Raw genomic sequence first — 25,637 nt, 5'->3', positions numbered from 1 at the left:
AAAGATAAATAAGATAATAGGTCTCATTCAAAAGGAGCTTCTGGTCTAGTAAGGACACTATTAAATATATGTAAATAGTTACAATACAAAGTAAAAATTGACCCACATCACAAAATACAGTATAAAGATAAAATGTTAAGGGGATTAAGAAGCTGGGAGACATCACTTATAGCTGGAAAACTCAGAGCTGAATTCATTGAGGAGGTAGCTTTTGATCCCAACTTTGAAGGAAGGAAAGAATTTAGACATACAGAAGTGAAAAAAGATGAGAAAGGACTTTACGGACAGGAAACAGCAAGATTAAAGTCTCAGAGATGGGCTTACTGAAGATGTCAAGTGGAAGAGGAGTGGGGGCAGGAGATGAGTCTAGTAAGTCCTGTTGGGGTCAGGTCACAGGGAGCCTTTAGGGCCAGACAGATGATTTGGGTTTTATTCACAAAGCAGTTTTTAAGCAGGAGAAAGATCAACACTGGATTGTAGCAGTAGGAGAATGAGTAGATGTAAGTAGGGAGAGATTAGAGGCAGAGTGAAAACTAACAAGGGCCAAAATTTGGCTAATATTTTAGGGTAATATTAGTGAGAATGGGTAGAATATTGAAAATATGGAGAGTAATCAGAAGGGTGATATGCCATGACAGCCGTGTTTCAGTGCATAATTCTGTGGAAATTTTGTGATTTTTGCATTAATACATACAAATCTAAAGGTAGTTTGTATTTCTAAGTTGAATTTATGGAAATGCTTAGGCACAAGGTTCCTTCTCAGGCCCACACCCTCTCCCTGTGCTTACCATTCTTCTTTTGTTGCCGGCTGCAGAAATTGAATCTGCTTTCCTATGCTCCAGCAGTTGCTACCACCCACTGTATCCCATGGGATTTTTATTCCTGCATAAGCCTTGCTGCTGAGTGTCAAGCCGTGTCCCCATACCCATATTCTTTCTGCATTACTGAAAAGAAACCCAAAGGCCCTTTACCTTTTAAGAGTTTTTAAAACTGTTAATCTTTATAAGGAGGCCTTTGAGGGTAGCAAACATAATAGATATTGGAAAGTTGAAAGCTTATATAATTGACAAACTTTACTTATTTTATTTTTCCAATTAATTACTCTGGCCCTCATATGCCTAAATAGCATAAAGTCAAGTACTCTCTCCTCTTGAGGCAACACATTATCCAACAGGTAACTAATTGTCCAATAACTCTAGGGGTCTGTCCTTCTGTGATGCTAGGTATAAAAGGAATGTGATTCTGATCAGTTCACTAATCCTACTGTTTCTCACTGCTACATGGAATTGCTGGGGTGAAGCCTGGTCCCTGAACAACCTAATGGATGGATGATGCTTGCTCACAACTGTGATGATGCTTTAACTGGTCCAGATCCTTGCAGAGGCAGCAATGATTCTTTAAGGGAGGATGAACCCACTCCCTTAATGCCACATTCTTTCAAGAATGCTCTAAATTGGGTCTCCCAGGTTCTAGATCTTAACAATCAACTCCTTCAGTTTATATGTGCAGCCACATCTCATTGTGTAAGCCAGTCCCAAGAGTACTTTTTGAGGACATTTTGTAGAATATTTTCACTAACAAACCTCAAACCTCCTTCGCTTCCCAGGGCTTAAGCGCGTTTCTTTAATCACTCAAAATATACAGAGTCTTGTTAAACCCTTCTCTCAGGACAGTAGGGCCTGTTCACGCTATACTTATGTAACTAAAGGAAACACAACTTAAATGATTTTTCACAGTCAGGAGGATCTGCTTCAAGGTTATTTTCCTACCTCTGCCCAAATGGCAAAGCAGTTGCACACTTCTCTTGCTAAAGAAGAAAGAAACTACAAATTTAATCTTTATAAACATCTCTCTTATAGGGCATTTTACTATACCTAATATGTTTTAAAGTCTTACAAACATGTAGTGTTTTCCTGTCTGTAGTTTGACTTCCTTCTGAGACAAAAATACCACACAACTTGGCAAATGCTCCTGACATTATTACTACCACTATCAACTCCAGAATGAACAACACTAACATTTACTGACTGTTTACTATGTGCCAGGGTAAGTGCTTTATATTTACTGTCTTGTAAGGATAAAATAACAATTAATTGAAGGTGGTATATTCTGTTTTACAGATGAAGAAACTGAGACTTAATTTGCCCCAAAACAGACAACTAATAAGTGGCAGAAACTGGCTCAAATTAACATCTGTCTGACTATCCTGCCTTCAGTAGGTCCTAGTGTTTGTTAATTGGTTGGCTGAACCAATGCTTATTTTCAGTAAGCCTGATAGCCATCCTTTAAGTTTAGCTATCATACAAACAGATTCCTAGCATTAAAAATTATCTTCTGTGTGATCAACATAACATCATTAGCAATATGTCATGAATAGTATATATCCCTAGTGTGATGAGATGAGAAAGATACATTACCTCTGTGACAGTCTTCCTCAAAATTCATAACCTCATTCTAATTGTGACAAGAGATCAGACACACCCAAATTGAGGGATATTTCACAAATAACTTGACAAGTTCCCTTAAAAGCTTCAAGGTCATAAGAGACAACAAAAGACTAAGAAACTATCAGATTGGAAGAGGCTATGGAGACATGATGAGTAAATGTAAGACAATATCCTAGATTAGATTCTGGATCCAAAAGATAACTGTGGAAAAATTAGGGAGATCTGAGTAGTTAATAGTATTGTGCCATCGTTAATATCTCCTTTTTGACAAATATGTCCTGGTTACATATGAAGTTAAACAGGCCGAGCCTCTTGGTGCCTCACACCTGTTATCCCAGCACTTTGGGAGGCCAAGGCGGGAGGATCGCTTGAGCCCATGAGTTTGAGACTAGCGTGGGCAACATAAGGAGACCCTGCCTCTACAAAAGATTACAAATTAGTCAAGCATGCTTGTAGTCCCAGCTACTTGGTGGCACATGCAAGTAGTCCCAGCTACTTGGGAGGCTGAAGTAGGAGGATCAGTTGAGCCCAGGAGGTCAAGGCTTTAGTGAGCCATGATGGCACCACTGCACTCCAGCCTGGGCAACAGAGCTAGATCCTGTCTCAAAAAAAAAAAAAAAAAAAAAAAGAAACATCAGTGGAAGCTGGGTGAATGGTATGTTAGAACTTTCTGTACTATCTTTGCAACTCCTCTTGAAATCTAATATTATTACAAAATAAAAAGTTAATAGAATTGTTATTTGAAGCAGTCATTCAAGGGAATATAGATAATATTATTTATTTGAGGGCAAAGTTGGTCCTTATGGTAATTCTTAGCCTTAAGTCCAGAAGAGAAATTAGGATAAGGAAATAAACTTACTTTGTTGACCTGCCATTTTAGATATATGACATTGTGGTTAGAATGTACAATCAAATTCATAGCCTATTTTAATATTCTTTTTTTTCCTGCAGTTTAAAATGAATAGCTTCTAAGACACATGTTAGTAGACTTAGGCTAAAATAGAAGGCCTCTTGTTCCCACAGAGAAGGCTTTGTCTTCCTCTCTATTCCCTGAAAGAAAATTAAATCATCATGACTTTTTCCAGCTCAGATTTTTTTTTTTCATAGCAAGAAGTATGTTTCCTAGAGGATGGAGATAAATACGGGACTGTTCAGTTTTTTTTCCTCCCTGGATGTGATTTCTTCTCAAAATACCTAAATTTGTGAATCCTAGAGGGAGACTTGGACTTGAAGTTTCTTTAGATTTTCCATAAAAAGGGACACAAATACTTCAGCCATGATTATTTTGACATAGTATATAGGGCTAGTTTTAAAACTATGAATTCCATTATTATGGCTCTGTGTAGATTAAATGAATGTTCTGGTGTGATATGTTTTGTGTGTTTCAACAATTTGGGGTTTTCAATTTCGTTTTTCAGTTTGGGGTTTTCTACATACACTACAGAAAGAACATAGGCATGTTTCTCACATTGCCAAAAGCAGTAATGCAAATATGGCTTATATTGTCAATAACAAAATCTCTTCCTTCTCTTCTGCCGGTTTCCAACACATATACCATGACCATTTCTTTAATTAAGTTTTACTTTTGCTGGCCTTGAATTGATTTTCAAAGGGTTCTGCAATTGAATAGAATGTCCAATAAAACAGGTATTGTGGATATTTGAAGGAAACATTTTTACAGAGAAATATATTAGCTTTCTTCACTAACATGTTCACCTAAAGAAGCTGCATAATCCAGGAGAGGCAGCAGGAGGAACAGAAGGAAATTAAGATTCACTGAACACTTTAAACCTCCATTCTTGATATTTTACACATAAAACCTCTCTGACTTCTCAGACAACTCATCCGTTTTGTTCTTAGCAGCTAAGTTACTTAGCGACATGGCATAACTAATAAATGGCAGAACTTAGTTTTGAGCCCAGATCTGTCTGGCTCCAAGTCTCTTCCCACTGTACCCTGAAATAGAATAGGCAAGATTAGATATGGCAGTGTGAGCATCTCAGTGTAAATGCAAGGCTAGCTGTGGGTGAGTATGACTCATCAGTTTAGATATTGGCCTATGGAAATATAAATCTAGAAATCAGAACTAGGCTACAAGAAAATAAATACTAAATAGAAGGCAACAATAAAAATTGTTGAGACTATACATACAGAATCATTTGAAAGGAAAAGGCAGGAATTAGGGCATTATAAATATTTAAAGCTAGGTCTGTGGTTTGGGTGTCAGAACATCTGACTTGCTTGGGTTTAAGTTAAAAGGCAGGCATTTGATATGTGAGAAGTCTGAAAGCAAGTGTCATGGACCTAGTCATTGGGGTGGAAAGTGGAGAGGCAGGGCAACTGAGACCAGGAGCCAGGCATTGAGAAACTAGGAACAATAGTTGTAATTAATCATTAGGAATATAGGGGACTGAGGACAAAGGAACCAGTAGCAAACAGGACTTGACAGACCACTGAGGTTGATTGCCTTAAGGACCTTCCTCTTAGGTTAGGATTGATACCAAATTCAGGGTTCATCACTATGCCTGGAAGTAGAAAGTAAGCAGTTTTACCAGTCAGGGATAGGGATATAAAAAATAGACTGAAATAAGTACAGTTAATTTAGTAGAGTGGTTCTCCAATTATGGTCCCCAGGCCAGCAGTATCAGTATAACCTGGAAATTGCTTAGAAATGCAAATTCCTAGGCCCAACACCAGACATATTGAATAAAAACATCTGGGATAGGGCCTAAGAATCAGCATGCTAAAGTTTCAGAGCCACTGATCTATGTCAGTGGCCTTGAGTATGTTCTCCCCAAAACCTAAGGTCATCTTATGCAGATGCAAACTAGAACTAAGAAAGAAGGGATTTGTTTGAGGCATTTCAACCTCTATTCTTTGTTTATGTGAGAATTGTATAAGCTAAAGAGGTCCTATTCAGTAGGGTCATGATGGAATATTGGGGCCGAGCAAAATGGATTTTTCTTTGAGGGCTGGGACTTTTTTTTCCTATCTACTCTTCTTTATCATGCTTTAAAGAACAAACCTGAGGTATCACTGTCTTACAAGGCTGATTGACCTATTGTGGGCTAGTCATTAAATGTCTCATTTTGCTCACCTGGAGTGAATATTCTATTTCCAAGATTCTAAGAGGTTTATTTAAATGTGACATAAAGTGTCAAGATTAAGTGCATGCTATTCACAGTAGCAAAGACATGGAATTAATCCTGATGTCCATAAATTGTAGAATGGATAAAGAAAATGTGGTACATATACACCATGGAATACTATGCGGCTGTAAAAAAGAACAAAATCATATCCTTTGCAGCAACATGGATACAGATGGAGGCCATTATCCTCAGCAAGTTAATGCAGGAAGAGAAAACCAAATACCACATGTTCTCACTTATAAGTGGGATCTAAACATTGAGTACACATGGACATAAAGATGGGAACAGTAAACACTGGGTACTACTGGAAGTGGGAGGGTGGGCAGGGGTAAAGGGTTGAAAAACTAACTATTTGGTACTACCTGGGTGAGGGGATCATTCGTATACTAGACCTCAGCAACACAGTTTACTCATGTAACAAACCTGCATAAAAGTCAAAAGAACAATAATAAAATTTTTAAAAAGATTAAGTACATGGAAAATGTTAAATGAACTGAAATGAAAACAAATATTGCACTCAGAAGTCATCAAGAGTTAATGAAGACAGCACACATAGACTTTGGAGCCAGATTATGCAATCATTAAACAAAGTTTGCATGTCTATCACATGCCAGGCGCTGTGCTAGGCACTGGGAATATAGCAGTGGAAAAAACACATAAAACCCCCCTGATTTCACAGAACTGACATTCTAGATGGGAAGAGAGATAATAAACAAGAAAATAAAATTTATAGTATATTAAATAATAAGAGACATTACAATGTCAGATAGTATGGCTAGGCAAGGTATGTTGACAATATGACATTAGAATAAGGAACAAAAAGAAGTAATAGAGCATGCCATGTGGATCCCCTGTGGAAAAGTATTGCCAATAGAGAGAACAGCAAGTAGAGTCCCTAATACAGGAAGATGCCTGATGTATTTGAGCAACAGCAAAGTCATTGTGGCTGAAGTGATATAAATTGGGAACAGGAGTTGGGGGGTAGTATGTAAAGCATAATATATACACAGATATCCAGAATACGATTCTTTTGATTTATCTATATTTTCAAAAGTTTTTATACAGAAACATTGAAGATAGATAAAGCTATAGTAATCTAGACAGGGTGGTATTGGTTCGGGATAAACAAATAGATAAAGAAAGCCCAGAAGTAAATCATATGTATAAAGACATTTGATATGTGGCAGAGGAGGTACTCAAGCTTAGGGGCATAAAGGGTGGACTTATCAATGAATCATACTAGAGTTTTGGCTCTCTATTAGGAAGAAAATGAGTTCGGAGCTTTCACTTATATGTTATGCAAAAATAAATTTCAGGTAGATCAAAGACCTAAATGTGAAAGACAAAATGTAAAACTTAATGATGTTGGGGTAGGGAGGGATTTCTTCTACAATAATACTAAAATAATAGCAACACTTAGGTAGTTTTTACTCTGAGTCAGGCACTGTTCTATATATGTGCTTAACACATATTAACTAAGTTAATCTTAACAAACCTGTGAGCTAGGTCCTCTATTTGACAAATGAGGACCTGAGGCATAAAGAGATTAAGTAATTTATTTAAGGTCATATGACTAGTGGCCAGGATTTTAATCCAGGTATTCTAGCTCCACAGTTCCTACTTTCTTTTTTTTTTAAAGACGGAGTCTCATTCTGTCGCTCAGGCTGGAGTGCAGTGGCATGATCTCGGCTCAGTGCAACCTCTGCTTCCTGGATTCAAGTGATTCTCCTGCCTCAGCCTTCCGAGTAGCTGGGATTACAAACACATGCCACCATGCCCAGCTTATTTTGGTATTTTTAGTGGAGACAAGTTCTCACCATATTGGCCAAGCTAGTCTCAAACTCCTGACCTCAAATTATCCATCCACCTTGGCCTCCCAAAGTGCTATGATTACAGGCATGAGCACCGTGCCCGGCCCAGAGTTCCTACTCTTAATTATTTCACTAAAATCTCTCCAAAATATAAAAAACATATGGGAAATATTTATACATTCAACTGGATTAAAAGTGAGAACTTCTGTTTGTCGAGAGACTTTATAAATGAAATGAAAAGACAAGCCACGAACTGGGAGAAGATAATTACAGCACATGAAACTGACAGATAATTACTTTTACATAAATATATAAAGAATTTTTACAAATCAGTGTCAAAAATACTTGGACAAACTGGGCATGGTGGTGCACACCTAAGCCCAAGCTACTCAGGATACTGAGGCAGAAGACTTACTTGAGCCCAGGAGTTCAAGGCTGCAGAGAGCTATGATTGTGCCACTATACTCCAGCTCGGGTGACAGAGTGAGACCCCATCTCTAAAAACAAACAAAAAATACTTGGGCAGATTCCTTATAAAAGAGGAAACTCAGATGGCTAATAAGGGTGAAAAGATGTTCCATCTCATTAATAATCGAAGAATGCAATTTAAAATCATGTTGTGATGCCACTTCAAGCCATCAGATTGGCAAAAATGTAAAAGCTGATAATGTCAAGTGTTGACGAGGATATAGAGCAGTGAGACCATTGTTCCATTAATGATGGGAGTATAAATTGTTACCACCCTGTTGGAAAATAGGCATTGCCCAGTAAAATTGATCATGCCCAAATATTGCCTACTGACCACTCTACCCCCTATAGGATTCAAAACTCAAAGACCTAGAACTTGGGTATAAAGGACTTAGGCTTCAACCCTGTCAGTAATGTTTCAAGTTAAGCAGGTTTTTGTTTGCTGATCTGAAAACTAAGCCACCATTTATGCAATTGTTTCTCTGAGAAAATGAGTTCTAAATTATAGGCACTACAAGTTCTTAGAATACAGCAAGTTCAAAAATTAGGTATTAATAATTTTTCAGCTGGGTGTGGTGGCCCATGCCTGTAATCCTAGCACTTTGGGAGGCCAGTGTGGGAGAATCACTTGAAGCCAGGAGTTAAAGATCAACTTGGGTAACATAGTGAGACCCTGTCTCTACAAAATCAGAAAATTAGCCAGGTGTGGCAGCGTGCACCTATTGTCCCAGCAACTCAGAGGGGCTGAGGCAAGATGATTATTTGAGCTCAGAAGGTCAAGGCTGCCGTGAGCTGTGATCACATTACTGTACTTCAGTGTGGGTGACAGAGTAAGACCCTGTCTCAAAGAAAGAAAGAAAGAAAGAAAGAGAGAGAGAGAGAGAGAGAGAGAGACAGAAAGAAAGAAAGAAAGAAAGAAAGAAAGAAAGAAAGAAAGAAAGAAAATAAAAGAAAAAAGTTAAAAAAAAATTTACCCTTTCACTAAACAGCTCTTTTACAGTGGTTACAAAAGAATACAAATATTAACATATTTGAGAAGCAACTTCTTTGCAAGATACCTGACCCTATATTTGTCTCTATACTTTCTCTTTTCAGAATGACTTTTGAAATGCAGAAAGTCTATCAAATAATGTAGTGCTGTTTTTTTTTTTGAGACAGAGTCTTACTCTGTTGCCCAGGCTAGAGTGCTGTGGCATGATCTCATCTCCCTGCAACCTCCACCTCCCAGGTTCAAGCAATTCTCTGCCTCAGCCTCCTGAGTAGCTGGGATTACAGGCGCCCACCACCATGCCCAGCTAATTTTTGTATTTTTAGTAGAGATGGGGTAACACCATCTTGTCTAAGCTGGTCTTGAACTCCTGACCTCATCATCCACACGCCTTGGCCTCCCAAAGTGCTGGGATTACAGGCATGAGCCACCACGCCCAGCCTGGAGCACCATTTTTATGCTTGTATTTTTTCTGTTTAAAAAGAAAACAGTGAAGGAAGTGAAAAATCACTGTCCTAGTTGAATTAAGTTAACTGTTGCAAGTTGTGCAAATGTTTCACATTTGATTTTTATGCCTTTAAGTTTTACTTCTGAGTTTTTGAATTTTTAAATTTTATTTTGATAAGATCAGTTATCACAAAATATTTTTGCACTTAAACAGTACTCTTTTTGAGTATTATGAATTTCTGGCCACCACTGCCACAAATGTATATAGCCTATGCCACTGAGATGCTTACAGTTATTGCTGACATTGAATAAAGATGAAGAATCTGCATGAAGACTCTACCACCGCAACCAATTGGAAACAGAATCACCACCTCCTTTTCAACCAGCAAACTAAAACCCAACTGCAGATGAAAGTCCTTATCTATGGAAGTCACTCCAGAAAGTTAGGAAGAGGTAGGCTGGACACAGTGGCTCACATCTGTAATCCTAACACTTTGGGAGGCCAAGATGGGTGGATTACTTGAGCTCTGAGTTCAAGACCAGCCTGGCCAATATGGTGAAACCTCATCTCTACAAAAATACCAAAAAAATTAGCCAGGCGTGGTGATGGACACCTGTAATTCCAGCTACTTGGGAGGCTGAGGCAAGAGAATCACCTGAACTTGGGAGGCAGAGGTTGCAGTGAGCCGAGATTGTGCCACTGTACTCCAGCACAGGTGACAGAGGGAGACTCCATCTCAAAAAAGAGGAAGAGGCGATTGTTCCACCAGGTGCACAGACATCAACACAGGGACACGAGAAGCAGGAAAAAGTATGGAAATATGACACCACCAAAGGAATGTCACTTTCTAGTAACAGACCCCCATGAAAAGGAAATCAACTAATTGCCAGAAAAGGAATTCAAAATATTGATTTTAAAGGAAATTCAATGATATATAAGGAAATACAGGTAGTTCAGTCAATCAGAAAAGAATTTATGATGTGAATGACAAATTCAACAAAGAGATAGAAATCATAAAAAAAGAACCAACCAGAAATCCTGCAACTGAAGAATTCAGTGAATTAAATTAAAAAATACAAGAGATTCAACAGCTGACTTGATCCAGCAAAAGAAAGAATCCCTGAACTTGAAGATAGGTCATTTGAAATTACCCAGTCAAAGGGAAAAAAAAGAGAAATATGAATGAAAAAGAGTGAAGAAAGCTTACAAGACTTATGGGACACCATTAAGGGAACAAGTATTTGTATTGTGAGAGTTCTAGAGAAGGGAAAAGGCATAGAAAACCTATTTAATGAAATAATAGCTAAAAAATTCCCAAGTCTGGGGAGAAATATGGAAATTCAGTTTCAGGAAGCTCAGGGTCCCCAAATAGTTTTAACATGAAAAGGTCCCACGCAAGGCACTTAATAGTCAAATTATCAAAAGTCAAAGACAAAGAGAGAATTCTAAACACAGCAAGAGAAAAGTGTCAAGTCATGTATAAGGGAATCTTCATTAACCTAACAGCAGATTTCTCTGTAGAAATCTTGCAGGCCAGGAAAGAGTGGGTTGATATATTCAAGGTGCTAAAAGGAAAAAAAAAAGTGAACCAAGAATACTATACCCAGAAAAGCTATCCTTCAGAAATAAGGGAGGAATAAAGTCTTTCCCAGACAAGCAAAAACTGAGAGAATTCATCACCACCAGACCAGCCTCACATGAAAGGCTCAAGGGAGTCCTACATCTGTAAGTGAAAGGACAATAATAATTATTATGAAAAAACACAATAGTGTAACATTCACTGGTAGAAAAGATGGACAAAGGAGAAAGAGAAAAGAATCAAACCTTATCACTACAAAAAAACCAACAAACATCAATGATAAACAATAAAGGCAGAAGAAAGGAAATAAGGATATACAAAACAACCAGAAAACAATTAATAAAATGACAGCAGTAAGTCCTTACCTATCAGTAATAACCTTGAGTGTAAACAGATTAAATCCCCCACTTAAAAGATGTGGACTGGCCGAATGGATAAAAAGATATGACCTAACGGTGTGCTGCCTACAAGAAATTGTCTTCACTTGTAAAGACATGCATAGACTGAATGTAAAGTTATGGAAAAAGATATTCCACACATATGGAAACCAAAAGTGAGCAGAAATAGCTATGCCTAAAACACAACTTTGAGTTAAAACAGATAAACTGAGTCAAAAACTGTAAAAAGAGACAAAAAGGTCATTATATAGCGATAAAGGAATTAATTTAGCAAGAGGATATAATAATTGTAAATATATATGTACCCAACACTTGAGCACCCACATATATACATAATATTAGATCTAAAGGGAGAGTTAGACTCCAATACAATAATAGTTGGAGATTTCAATACCCAATATCTAATGTCTCAACACTGGACAGATCATCTAGACAGAAAAGCAACAAGGAAACATTTGACTTAAACTGCACTTGAGACCAAATGGACCTAACAGACATTGACAGAACATTTAATCCAAAAGCTATAAAATGTACATCCTTTCTTTTCAATAGCACATAGAACATGTTCCAGGATAGACCACCTGTTAGACTACAAAACAAGTCTTAACAAATTTAAAAGAATTAAAATTATATCAGGTATCTTTTCTGACTGTAATGGAATCAAACTAGAAATCAACAATTAGAGGAACTTTGGAAAGTTATACAAATACACAAAAATTAAACAATATACTCCTGAATGACCACTGGATCAATGAGGAAATTTTAAAATTTCTTGGAGCAAATGAAAATAGAAACACAGCATCCCATAACATGCTATGGGATAGAGCAAACACAGTATCAAAAGGAAACTTTATAGCACTAAACACTTATATTAAAAAACTAGCAAAATTTCAAATAAACAACCTAATGATCCAGCTTAAGGAATTAGAAAAGCCAGAACAAACAAAACTGAAAATTAGCAGAAGGAAAGACACAATAAAGACCAGGGCAAAAATTTTAAAATTGAGACTAAAAAGCATTACAAAAAATCAACTAAATGAAAAGTTGGCTTTGAAAAGATAAACAAAATTGAGAAACCATCATCTAGACTAACCAAGAAAAAAAGAGAAAAAAACCTAAATAAATACAATCAGAAATGAAAAAGCAGACATTACAACTGATGCCACAGAAGTACAAAGGATCATTAGAGGCTATTACAAACAACTGTATGCTAAGAAATCTGAAAACCTAGTGGAAATGGATAAATACTACTTGTTTGGAAACATGCAAGCTACCAAGACTGAATCAGAAAGAAATGGAAAACCTGAACAGACCAGTAACAGGTAATGAGATTGAATCAGCAATAAAAAGCCTACCAATAAAGGAAAGCCGACTGGTTGCATTCATAGCCAAATTCTACCAAACATAAAAAGAAGAACTAATACTAATCCTCCTGAAACTATTCCAAAAAATCAAAGAGGAGGGACTTCTCCCTAACTCATTCTATAAGGCTAGCATCATCCTGATACCAAAACCAGACAAGGACACAACACACAAAAAAACTACAGGCCAATATCCCTAAAGAACATAGGCTCAAAAATCCCCAACAGAATACTTGCAAACCATATCTAATAACACATTAAAAAGAAAATACACCATGATCAAGTGGGATTTATACCAGGGATGCAAGGATGGTTCAACACATGCAAGTCAATAAACATGATACATCAATGAACAGAATGAAGGACAGCAACCATATGATCATCTCAATGGATGCAGAAAAAGCATTTGATGAAATTCAACATTTCTTCATGATAAAAACACTCAAAAAAATAGACATAGAAGAAACATACCTCAGAATAATAAAGGCCAATATGACAGACCAACAACCAACATCATACAGAGTGGAGAAAAGGTGAATGTCTTTCCCCTAAGAACTGGAAAAAGACAAGGATGCCCACTTTCACCACTCCTGTTCAACATAATACCAGAAGTCCTAGCCAGAGCAATAAGGTAAGAGAAAGAAATAAAGGGCATCCAAATTGAAAGGAGGAAATCAAATTGTCTCTTTGCAGATGACATGATCTTTTATATAGAAAACCCTAAAAGCTCCACCAAAAAGCTCTTAGAACTGATAAATTAATTCAGTAAAGTTGGAGGATACAAAATCAACATAAAAAATCAGTTGTTGTTTTTTTTTTTTACACAGCAACAATGAAATAGTGGAAAAAGAAATTTAAAAAACCAATCCTATTTAAAATAGCTTCCTCTCCCCCCAAAAAAACAACACCTAGGAATAAATTTATCCAAGAATGTGAAAGATTTATACAAGGAAAACTATAAAACACTGATGAAAGGAAATTGATTAGGACATTTAAAAAATTGAAAGATATTCTATGTTTATGGGTTGGAAGAATTAATATTGTGGGCTGGGTACTTGGGAGGCTGAGGTAGGTAGATCACCAGGTAAAGAGATCAAGACCATCCTGGCCAACATGGTAAAACCTGTCTCTACTAAATATACAAAAATTAGCTGGGTGTGGTGGCACACACCTGTATTTCCAGCTACTCGGGAGGCTGAGGCAGGCAAATTGCTTGAACCTGGGATGCAGAGGTTGCAGTGAGCTGAGATCGCATTACTGCACTTTAGCCTGGCAACAGAGCGAGACTCCGTCTCAAAAAAAGAAAAAAAAAAGAAAAAAAAAAAAGGAGGAGAAGAAGAATGATTAATATTGTGAAAATAACCATACTACCAAAAGTGATCTACAGGTTTAATGCTATCCCTATCAAAATATCTATGGCATTCTTCACAGAAATAGAAAATACAGGGCCGGGCACAGTGGCTCATACCTATAATCCTAGCACTTTGGGAGGCTGAGGCTGGCAGATCACTTAAGGTCAGGAGTTCAAGACCAGCCTGGCCAATGTGACAAAACCCCATCTCTACTAAAAATACAAAAATTACCTGGGCATGGTGGTATGCACCTGTAATCCCAGCTACTCAGGAGGCTGAGGCAGGAGAATTGCTTGAACCTGGGAGGTGGAGGGTGCAGTGAGTTGAGATTGCACCATTGCACTCTAGCCCGGGTAACAGAGCAAGACTCCATCTCAGAAAAGAAAAAGAAAAAGAAAATACAATCCTTAAATTCATGTGGAACCACAAAGGACCTCAAATATTCTGAACAAAAAGAACAAAGCTGGAGGCAACACACTGCTGGACTTCAAAATATAGTACAAAATTATAGTAACCAAAACAACATGGTACTGGCATAAAAACAGACACATAGAGGAATGGAACAGAATAAAGAATTTAGAAATGAATCCACATATTTACAGCCAACTTGATTCTCAGCAGAGGTGCCAAAAACATTCATTGGGAATGGGAAAGTCTCTTCAATAAGTGGTGCTGGGAAAACTGGATATCCATATGCAGAAAAATGAAACTAGACCCCTTTATCTCTCACCATGTACAAAAATCATTTCAAAATTGACTAAAGAACTAAATGCAAGACCAAAAACTATGAAACTACTGGTAGAAAACATAGAAGAAATGTTTCAGGGCAGTGGTCTGGGCAATGATTCTATGAAGACGTTATCAGCACAGGCAATAAAAGCAAAAATAGATAAATGGGATCGGATCCAGTTAAAAAACTTTTGCACAGGAAAGGCAACAATCAACAGAGAGAAAAGACAATCTGCAGAATGGGAGAAGATATTTGCAAACTATTCATCTGAAAGAGACTAACATCCAGATAACTTCAAACACCTCAACAACCAGTAAACAAATAATTTTTAAAATGGACGAAGGAGCTGAATTAACGTTTCTCAAACAAAAGCATACAAATGAAAAGTACTCAACATCACTAGTCATCAGAGAAGTACAAATCAAAACTACAGTGAGATGTCATCTCACCGCCATTAGAATGTCTGTTATCAAAAATACAACAAAGAATAAATGCTGGCAAAGATGCAGAAAAAAGGGTACTCTTATATGCTGTTCTAGTGGAAATGTAAATTAGCACAGCCATTATGAAAAACAGTATGGAGTTTCCTCAGAAAACTAAAAATAGAACTATCATATGATCCAACAATCCCTCTACTGGGTGTGTATCTACAGAAAAGGAAATCAGTTTGCCAAAGAGATATTTGCCTGCCCATGTTTATTGCAGCACTTTGCAATAACCAAGATACAGAATCAATCTCAGTGTCCATCACCAGAAGAGTGGATAAAGAAATGTATGCGATGGAACACTAGTTAGTGATAAAAAAAGAATGAATTTCTATCATTCATGGCACCATGGATGAACTTGAAGAACACTATCTTTTTTTTGTTGTTGTTGTTATGCAGAAATACTGCATGTTCTTACTCATGTGGTAACTAAAAATGTTCATCTTACAGAAGTAGAAAGTAGAATAGTGGTTACTAAAGGTAGAAAAAGGGGGAGGGGGAGGATAGCCAAAGGTTGGTTAACAGATACAAAAGTATATGTATAGGCCTTGTATTGACATACCACACTGTACCCTATAAATATGTACAATTACCATTTGTCAATTAAAAATAATAGCAAAAAAGGCCACTCAGCAATGGGAGGATAGTCAAGGTATACTGAACTGTAACATTAAAGAGTGAAAATAGCCATAGACAATACGTAAATTAATGACTGTGTTCCAATAAAACTTTTCCTTTTTTTTTTTTTTTTTGAGACAGAGTCTTGCTCTGTTGCCCAGGCTGGAGTGCAGTGGCACCATCTCGGCTCACTGCAACCTCCGCCTCCTGGGTTCAAGTGATTCTCCTGCCTTGGCCTCTCTTGTAGCTGGGACTACAAGCACGTGCCAACACGCCCGGCTAATTTTGTATTTTTAGAAGAGACGGGGTTTCACCATGTTGGCCAGGCCGGTCTTGAACTCCTGACCTCAGGTGATCCATCCTTCTCGGCCTCCCAAAGTGCTGGGATTACAGGTGCCCGGCCAAAATTTTTTTTTGAGACAGAGTCTCAGTCTGTCACCCAGGCTGGAGTGCAGTGGCACAATCTCACCTCACTGTAACAACCTCCACTTCCCAGGTTCAAGTGAGTCTCGTGCCTCAGCCTCTTGAATAGCTGGAATTACAGCTGTGCACCACCATGCCCAGTTAATTTTTGTATTTTTAGTAGAGACAGTGTTTTGCCCTGTTAGCCAGGCTGGTCTTGAACTCCTAGCTTCAAGTGATCCGCCTGCCTTGGCCTCCCAAAATGCTGGGATTACAGGCATGAACCACTGCACCCAGCCTGTGTTCCAATAAAACATTATTTAAAATGTGTCACAGGCAGGATTTGGCTCTGTTGTTCAGATTAATCATCATGACTGGGCCAGGTACAGTGGCTCACACCTGTAATCCCAGTACTTTGGGAGAACGAGGCTGAAGGATTGCTTGAGCCCAGGAGTTTGAGACCAGCCTGGACAATATAATGAGATCCTGTCTCTACAAAAAAATAAATTTCAAAAAGTTATCCAGGCATGGTGGTACATGCCTGTAGTTTCACACTCAAGAGAATGAGGTGGGAGGATTTCTTGAGCCAAGGAGGTTGAGGCTGCAATGAGCTGTGATTGCACCACTACACTCCAGCCTGGGCAACACAGTGAGACCCTGTCTCAAAAAACAAACAAAAAACAAAACAAAGTCATCATGACTGGAGTGTTGTACTCATGAGAAAAGTTTACAGAGACTAAGCGATTGTATCATTGAGAGGTGGTTATTGTTTCAAGACAATTCTCTAAAGGTCTCTTGTGCTTTTGCAAGCAGAGGCCCTGCCTTGTTCTGGACTATTTATTCAAGGATATTTGCATAGCAAACTGCCTTGGAAAATAGAGCTAATATCTTCCTCTGGGTAAAGGATAGATTTGCCACTGTCCAATATAATAAAAATAAAGTCTCCCTCCTGGGCAAAGATCAGGTAAGCTCACTGTCCATTATAAAAGATCTGAATTCTCTGAGTTTGGGGTTCTTGTTCTGTAACAACCCATCTCATATGCAGGCATCACTGGCCCTCTTTGCATGACCGTTGGGAATTGAGGTTTGGGGACATGGTGCAAATGCTGATACCCTACTCTAGCTACTGCTTTTGTTGGGAGGAATAAACTGTCCTCTGTCTCTGGAAAAAAAAAAACCCACAAGAATTTCTGTCTGAATATGGATTTCCTCTAAACATATTTTAGACTATTTGCCCTCAAAAATACAAGGAATGTTTAGCATAATAGCCCAATGTTTTCAGCAATAAAGCTATCCTTTTTTTCCTCCAGAAGCCTCGCTTACTGCATAATGATCTTTTCCATAACTGTGGAAAGACAGAAGAACACTAAATTCAGATAATCTTTTGCCGGAAAGTCCAATTGTTAAATTTCTTTTAACAAAAGAGGAGAAACTATTATTTTCTTACCTCTACAAAACCGTGACCCAGACATGAAATTAAGAATTTTTAATAACTTTTCATTTTATTTTTCCTTTTTCTAGTCGGAAAAACTTTTTCTTTTTTTTTTTTTTTCTTTTTTGAGACTGAGTCTCGCTCTGTCGCCCAGGCTGGAGTGCTGTGGCCGGATCTCAGCTCACTGCAAGCTCCGCCTCCCGGGTTCCCGCCATTCTCCTGCCTCAGCCTCCCGAGTAGCTGGGACTACAGGCGCCCGCCACCTCGCCCGGCTAGTTTTTTGTATTTTTTAGTAGAGACGGAGTTTCACCGTGTTAGCCCGGATGGTCTCGATCTCCTGACCTCGTGATCCGCCAGTCTCGGCCTCCCAAAGTGCTGGGATTACAGGCTTGAGCCACCGCGCCCGGCCTGGAAAAACTTTTTCTAGCTACCTTTTAAAGTTTGATTTTAATATATTGAGAGAGTTTATAATCAGCAGTTTGCTATTACTGATTTCAGACTATTTTAATTAGTAGTTTGAGTCTCCTCCCAAACTAAATTGTTTTTTAGTTATTTAAAAATAGCTTTAAAAAGTTATTTTTAAGTTCATTTTTAAAAGTAGAGGAAGAAGAAAATTGATACATTTCATTATCTCTTTATTGTGTTTCTTATTCTCTTCATGTCAGAGTGTCAACATGCATGCTGTCTGAGGAAGAAGGAAAGGGGAAAAGCAAAGTTCCCAAATGACCACAAATGAATTAATTTTCTCTAATTAATTATGGGCTGGGCATAGTGTCTCATGCCTGTAATTCCAGCACTTCGGGAGGCCCAGGTGGGTGGATCACTGGAGGTCACGAGTTTAAGACCAGCCTGGCCAACATGACAAAACTCTGTCTCTACTAAAAATACAAAAATTAGCCGGGCGTGGTAGTGGTTGCCTGTTGTAGTCCCAGCTACTTGGGAGGCTGAGGCAGGAGAATCGCTTGAACCTGGGAGGCGGAGGTTGCAGTAAGCCAAGATCGTGCCACTGCACCACTCCAGCCTGGGCGACAGAGCAAGACTCCATCTCAAGAAAAAGAAAAAGGGAAGAACTATGTATAATTTTTAAGTTATTCTGTAACTGCTTGAGTTAAAATTGATAATGTGATACCTAAAAATATACATAGAATTTTCTTTTGAAAAAGTAATGACTATTAGTGTTGTAAAATATAGTATTATTTATATACACTTAAAAAATGCTTTTTTCTAAAGTGTTAAAACCTTGCAGGAGTTGTTCACACCCATGAGTATGTAAATTCCATAATTGAGCATTACTACCACAAGAAAATCTGAGAATCCCTTTTGGGATAATTTAAGAAATGTGTAGTATTGCATAGTTAATGCAACATAACTCCACAGTGCTTATGCTTCCTTTATGAATAATTCTATATTCTTTTTTTCTGATATAATTTTTGTGCTATCTTTACTAGCAACATGTCATTAAGACCAGATTAGCTAATTTTATCTTAAATTAATTGTTAGCTGATCTCAATAGTATAGATGTCTGATTTCTATTTAAAATCCAGTTCTATACCTTTATTCTCCAGTTATGAAGCTGTGGGATTTGGTTCTTTCATTTCAAATCTATGGATAAGCATAAGTGGTCTGTTAATAGCCTTTTTTTTTTCTTTTTTTGGTTTCATTGCATTTATATCATTGACCTTTGCTTCAGAAAGCATTCAAATCTTTAACAGAGACCATGAAAGGGAGTGTTGTAAAGTCTTTATTCTATGAAAGAAGCCACACAGGCAAAGCTTTATATTTGCTGAGTGATTTCTTTTCTTTCTTTTTTCTTTTTTTTTTTTTTGTGAGACAGAGTCTCGCTGTCACCCAGGCTGGAGTTCAGTGGTGCAGTCTTGGCTCACCACAACCTCTACCTCACAGGTTCAAGCAATTCTCCTGCCTCATCCTCCCGAGTAGCTGGGACTACGGGCGTGTGCCACCATGCCCTGCTAATTTTCGTATTTTTAGTAGAGACGAGGTTTCACTATGTTGGCCAGGCTGATCTCGAACTCCTGACCTCGTGATCCACTTGCCTTGGCCTCCCAAAGTGCTGGGATTACAGGCATGAGCCACTGTGCCCAGCTGATTTAAATCTTTTTTTGAGAGAAGAGTCTCCTTATGTCGCTCAGGCTGGATCGTCACAGGCACAATCATGGCACACTCAGCTCAAGAGGATGGCTTCAATTCCCTATGTCATCTCCTGCCTAACCAGTCAGCACTTCTGGCTCCCTGACTTCACCCCACCTACCAAGTCGTCCTTAAAAACTCTAATCCCTGAATACTTAGGGAAACTGATTTGAGTAATAATAAAGCTCCGGTCTCCTGCACAGCTGGCTCTGCATGAATTACTCTTTCTCTATTGCAATTCCCCCATCTTGATAAATCAGCTCTGTCTAGGCAGTGGGCAAGGTGAACCCATTGGGTGGTTGCAGGATTAGTCTCCTGTGTTTCGTTGGCCTATGGGACTTTATGAGAGATAGGTTTAATTTGAGAATAGTGGACCCAGCTGTTTATTCCTGTTTAACTGCAGTTGGAGTAGTTCGTGCAGCCTAGAACTCCTGGTGTCAAGTGATCTTCCTGCCTCAGCTTGCTGCCTCAGCCTCCTGAGTAGCTGGCACTATAGGCATGTGCCACCATGCCTGATAAATTTAATTCTTATACATGCAGAAATTGGCCTTGGACCATGAATAACATGATGCAAAAGCACAACCAAAATTCCTCACTTCATTTTTTTTTTTTTTTTGAGACGGAGTCTCACTCTGTCACCCAAGCTGGAGTGCAGTGATATGATCTTGGCTCACTGCACCTTCCATCTCCTGAGTTCAAGCAATTCTTCTGCTTCAGCCTCCCGGGTAGCTGGAACTACAGGCACACGCCACCACACTGACTAATTTTTGTATTTTTAGTAGAGATGGGGTTTCACCATGTTGGCCAGGCTGGTCACTGGTCTTGAACTCCTGACCTCAAGTGATCCACCTGCCTCAGCCTCCCAAAGTGCTGGGATAAAGGCTATGAGTCACCATGCCTGACCTATATTTTCTTTTAAAAGAGAGAAAAGCACCTTTTTTTTTTCCTTGTTTTAAAATCTGGCCATGTGTGATGTGTCATACCTGTAATGCCAGCACTTTGGGAGGCCGAGGCAGGTGGATTGCTTGAGCTCCAGAGTTTGAGACCAGCCCGGGCAACATGGGAAAACCCTGTCTCCACAAAAAATACAAAAATTAGCCGGATATAGTGGCGCATACCTGTAGTCCCAGCTACTTGGGGGGCTGAGGCAGAAGGACCACCTGAACCCAGGAGGTTGAGGCCGCAGTGAGCCGAAATCGCACCACTGCTGCCTAGGGGACTAAATGAGACCCTCTCAAAAAAAAAAAAAAAGCGAAAAACAAAAACCAAAAAAAAAAAAAAAAACCACCCAGGAAAAAATAAAGCATGATATATACACTCAGACAACTACTTTATCAGGATTCATTAAGTCACGCATGATTTTTTTTTAAATCAGCAATTAAGGAGCAGATCCTCCAGGTAGAAAGTCTTTTAGTGTCCCAAGAATTATGAAGGGAAAACTCACTTTAGAAATGGCGACTGCTTTGGGAACATTGGCTATATTATGGTTACACAATATTATTAAGTGATTTTGTGTTCAAAAGGAATACCTTTTTCTTTTTATAGGTTGTGGGTTAGGCAGACACCATTATTGAAAGTAACTGTTTATCCTTTTGTATACTGAATACATGTATTTAGAGGAATGAGGAGTAAGCATATTTTGATTAACATTTTAAAAGCCTTGGAAATAATGAAGTGTTGTAAGCCATTCTTTGAAAGGTACTTTATGTTCTTTATAATTTTCTGATAGTGTAGAGGGGCTTCGATTGATTGGTTCCTTCTTATTGAGTCATAAAATATTCCTGAATTTTTTTTTATGAATACAGATTTTATTTGCTAGATCTTTAAGTGCCTTGGGATATTCTTGTGTAAGACTGTGTATATGTGTGTGGCTTCTTTTCTTTTTTCTTTGCTAAATTACTTAAGATTCATAGATTTATGTTTGATAGTGTAAATTAGATAATGTAAATTTTTGTTGCATTTTTAAAAACATCTATACTATGATCAGTACAAATTTTAATTAAGCTTTAAACATCAAAATATTTGGGCTTATATCTCTGAGAACCTTTGACTTTGTTAGGCTGCAGCTTCTCTTTAAGCAATAAGATTTCTCAGCTTTTGTTAAAGACCTGAAATTTACTTGCAGTGAGAAAAGAGACCAAGATTTATTCTGGACAGAGCATAAACACCATCACTACAGTCAGGACCTATATAGATGGTGAACTGTAATGCTTTGGATCTACAGAATGAAGCCTGATACCTAAGGAATATCAAGTTATTTGGCAGACAAATTTCTTGTACCAATTTAGAGTCAATCTTAGGAATAGATAGTATGGTAGGGAAAAGTCTGGCTTTGTGTGAATAGACTTGACTTACTAGCTGAGGACAGTAACTTTATCTGAATTCTCTCGGTAGTAAAATAAGTATTATGACCCTCACCAAGTAGAACTACCTTGAGGATTAGAGAAAAAATATATTTATTTACATAAGCCCTCAATAAATGATAGCTCATTGTTTTTATCATGATCATCATCATAATTATTACTCCTGCTTTCAAATGCCTCCATTTTAAATTTTCTGTAAAATTATTTGTTAGCTAAGAAATGGCATTATGCAATACACTAGGCAGCTTTTAATAGCAATACAGAATTTGAAAGGTGATTTCTTTGGACACAAGGCTTTGAGATATGGTAAGTATATATGATTTACATGAGCTGGGCTTTCTTTCCCTTCTGGGATGTTAGGCAATACAACTTTTAAACTGATTTACTTTTATTCATTGTCTTTGCTTTTATTTGCAGTTCTGGGAAATGCCAGTGCAAAGTGGGTGTCATTGGCTCTACATGTGACCGATGCCAAGATGGATATTATGGCTTTAGTAAGAATGGCTGCTTGCCCTGCCAGTGCAATAATCGGTCTGCCAGTTGTGATGCCCTCACAGGTACATACTTTCCTTAACTTTGTCATATAATTATTCCACTGTTCTTTTCATTTGGAAATCTTTCAGCTATAGGTTGATTCTTCTGAAATAGTTTGGAAGGGCCTTTATCTTCTAAGTAGGATGTAATAGATCACAGCAAGCCAAACTCCTGCTACAACAAACTTGAAAAAGTATGTAAATTTCAAAAAAAAAAAAAAAAAATATATATATATATATATATATGTATATATGTGTTTATATATGTATGTATACACACACCTATGGAGACAAGGAGAACTATAGGAACTACAATTCCAGAAAGGTTGGAACTCTGCCTAGGTAAACTGATGATCACCAGCCATTGTCTTTCCAGGGGACATTTGCTGATTCCGAGCAAAGGCAAAGAATGAGCTAGATCCAAGCAAAGGAATTCTTCTTTAGGAAAGAGATACAAGAAATGTTTTTGGCAGTCATTTAAGGCTTGCATAATGGTTGGACACAAGAGGATCCCTAAACACAAGGCCAGCTTTTCCACAGGATATTAGCTGACTATGCAGAAGATGGAAGGCTGGGCCAGAAAGGTAGAAAAAAATCTCTTTCTCTTTCAGTCTTGTGCTGAGGAGACAAAATCCCTTTAGAAAGAGAGGGCCTGCTATGACGTTCAATTATCTCCCCCTCAAGATGTTCTCAGACTCTGAAGGTGCATGCAGTGGGACCTAGGCTCAAATTACCAAAGGCCGATACAGATCTCTCACAGTCTTTTAGGGCCAAGGAGACACAGGCTTGCTGGGCTCTCAATCAAAAGCTTTAGAGGGCCATGACCAAGAAATAGTAAGGAATCAGAAGTTGATTCACTCATATTAAAATTGTAGTCCACCTTCAGGCCGCCTCAACTTCCGACTGGATTGAAGTAATTCTCTCATTATATCTGCCTAATCGATAAAAGGGGAGCCCTCTCTGGTTCTTTTATATACTGTGTCCGGCATACAGTAAAAAATACTAGACAATGCAAAGACAGAAAAATGTGACCAGTACCAAAGAGAAAAAAATGAACAATGGAAGCAGGCCCTTAGGTGATCTAGATGTTAGAGTTAGCATGGAAAGACTTAACTAAAATTCGTATTTTCATGCAACAGAGGGAAAATCAGACAAAATAGGTGAAGAGAGGCAAAATTTCAATAGAAATTGGAATCTAAAAAATCAAATGAACAAACTAGAACTGAAAAATACAACATGTGAATTAATAACTCATTGCATTAATCTAACAGTAAATTATACACAGTGAAGACAAAGTTAGTAGACTTGAATACAGTACAGTTAAAAACATCCAAACTGAAGCATTTCGAGAAAATATAATGGGAAGAACAGAGCAGGGAAGATGCGGGACACAGCCAAAAGGTTTAGCATAAATGTAATTGGAGAGCTAAAAAGAGAGGAAAGAGATATTGGGTCACAGTAATATCTGAAGAGAAAATGGCCAGGAATTTTCCAAATTGATTAAAGGCATCAACCCACAGATTCAGAAAGCTCAGCAAACCCTAAGCAGTATAAAAACAAAGAAAACCACATTTAGGCAAACTTAGTCAAACTATTAAAAACTAAAGCCAATTAACTTCTGATCTTAGTTTTCCTAAATGTGAGGATTAAGTATCCTTCCTTGGAAACATTTTTTTTTTCCCAAGCAAACAAACAAAAAAATCAGGACACACTAGTCTGACAAGTGTTTTTAAGAGAACAGGGTGGCAAAATATTTGAAGTTGAAAGTACCCTGGAAAAATCGGTTGAAAGTTTATTCTTCATTCAAATACTCTATAGTGAAACAAATTGATTTAGAAGAAAGTGTATTTTTTTTTTTCTTTTATGTGATCTTGTCCCTGCCTATTTGCCAGTTTTATCTTCTGGTGTTCTTTTTCTTTACATCTGTGATCCAGTCACACTGATTTCTAAAACAAGGCATGTTCCCTGCTTCCAGGGTTCTCATATATGATCTTTCCTCTGCCAAGAATGTTTTTTCTAATCCACCTGTACCTCCATCCTTGACCTCTCTGCCTTATTAAATCATATTCTTCCCTTGGGTCATCAATTAAAGGCCACTTCATCAGGAAGCATTTCCTGATGCTCTAGGCTTAATGGTAATGTCCCTATTATATGCTCTCACATATACTTGTATTTTTTTCATAGCACTTTTCAGTTTGTAATTATATATTTATTTGTGGTTCTGAGTCATATATGGCTCACTCATGAGGGCAAGAACAGTTTTTTTTTCACCATTGTATACACAATCTCTAGCATGGAGCTTTAGCATATAGTAACCACTCACTAAATTTTTATCAAATAAATGAACAAATGAATGGAAAGACATACAGAGGAAAAATGATTTTTTTTTTTTTTTTTTTTGAGACGGAGTCTCGCTCTGTCTCCCAGGCTGGAGTGCAGTGGCCGGATCTCGGCGCACTGCAAGCTCCGCCTCCCAGGTTTACGCCATTCTCCTGCCTCAGCCTCCCGAGTAGCTGGGACTACAGGCGCCCGCCACCTCGCCCGGCTAGTTTTTTTTATTTTTTAGTAGAGACGGAGTTTCACTGGGTTAGGCAGGATGGTCTCGATCTCCTGACCTCGTGATCTGCCTGTCTCGGCCTCCCAAAGTGCTGGGATTACAGGCTTGAGCCACCGTGCCCAGCCTAGGAAAAATGATTTTCAGTACTGGGTAACAATAGGAATACTTCATTATATTGAGCTGATTAAAATTACTCCCTAGATCTTTTACAGTACCAAAAAGCAGTCTACATTGCTGATTCTCAGTTTTAATTTTTCTTACAGCAATGAGGCCACTCTCTTTGCTGTCATGTAAGTGCTGACCTGTCCTTGATCTGGAGATAATTTAAGGCAAAATAATTCTTTTTCATGGTTATGGTTTCTAAAAGC

The 25,637-nt window shown here is 38.1% G+C and overlaps 1 protein-coding gene across 1 annotated transcript in view; it reads left to right on the top strand.

The window, feature by feature from the left end:
• Positions 1–25,637, top strand: part of LOC105487140 (multiple EGF like domains 9) — a 114,021-nt gene that overhangs the window by 69,976 nt on the left and 18,408 nt on the right. The window contains exon 3 of the mRNA XM_024794567.2: positions 22,597–22,736. Within this exon, the coding sequence (XP_024650335.2) occupies positions 22,597–22,736 (140 nt within the window). The remainder of the gene's footprint in view (positions 1–22,596; positions 22,737–25,637) is intronic.

This window comes from Macaca nemestrina, chromosome 14, assembly GCF_043159975.1.
Source record: "Macaca nemestrina isolate mMacNem1 chromosome 14, mMacNem.hap1, whole genome shotgun sequence".
Lineage (NCBI taxonomy): Eukaryota > Metazoa > Chordata > Mammalia > Primates > Cercopithecidae > Macaca > Macaca nemestrina.
Note: the sequence above shows the minus strand (reverse complement) of the source record. Positions and strands in the feature narration are given on the sequence as shown.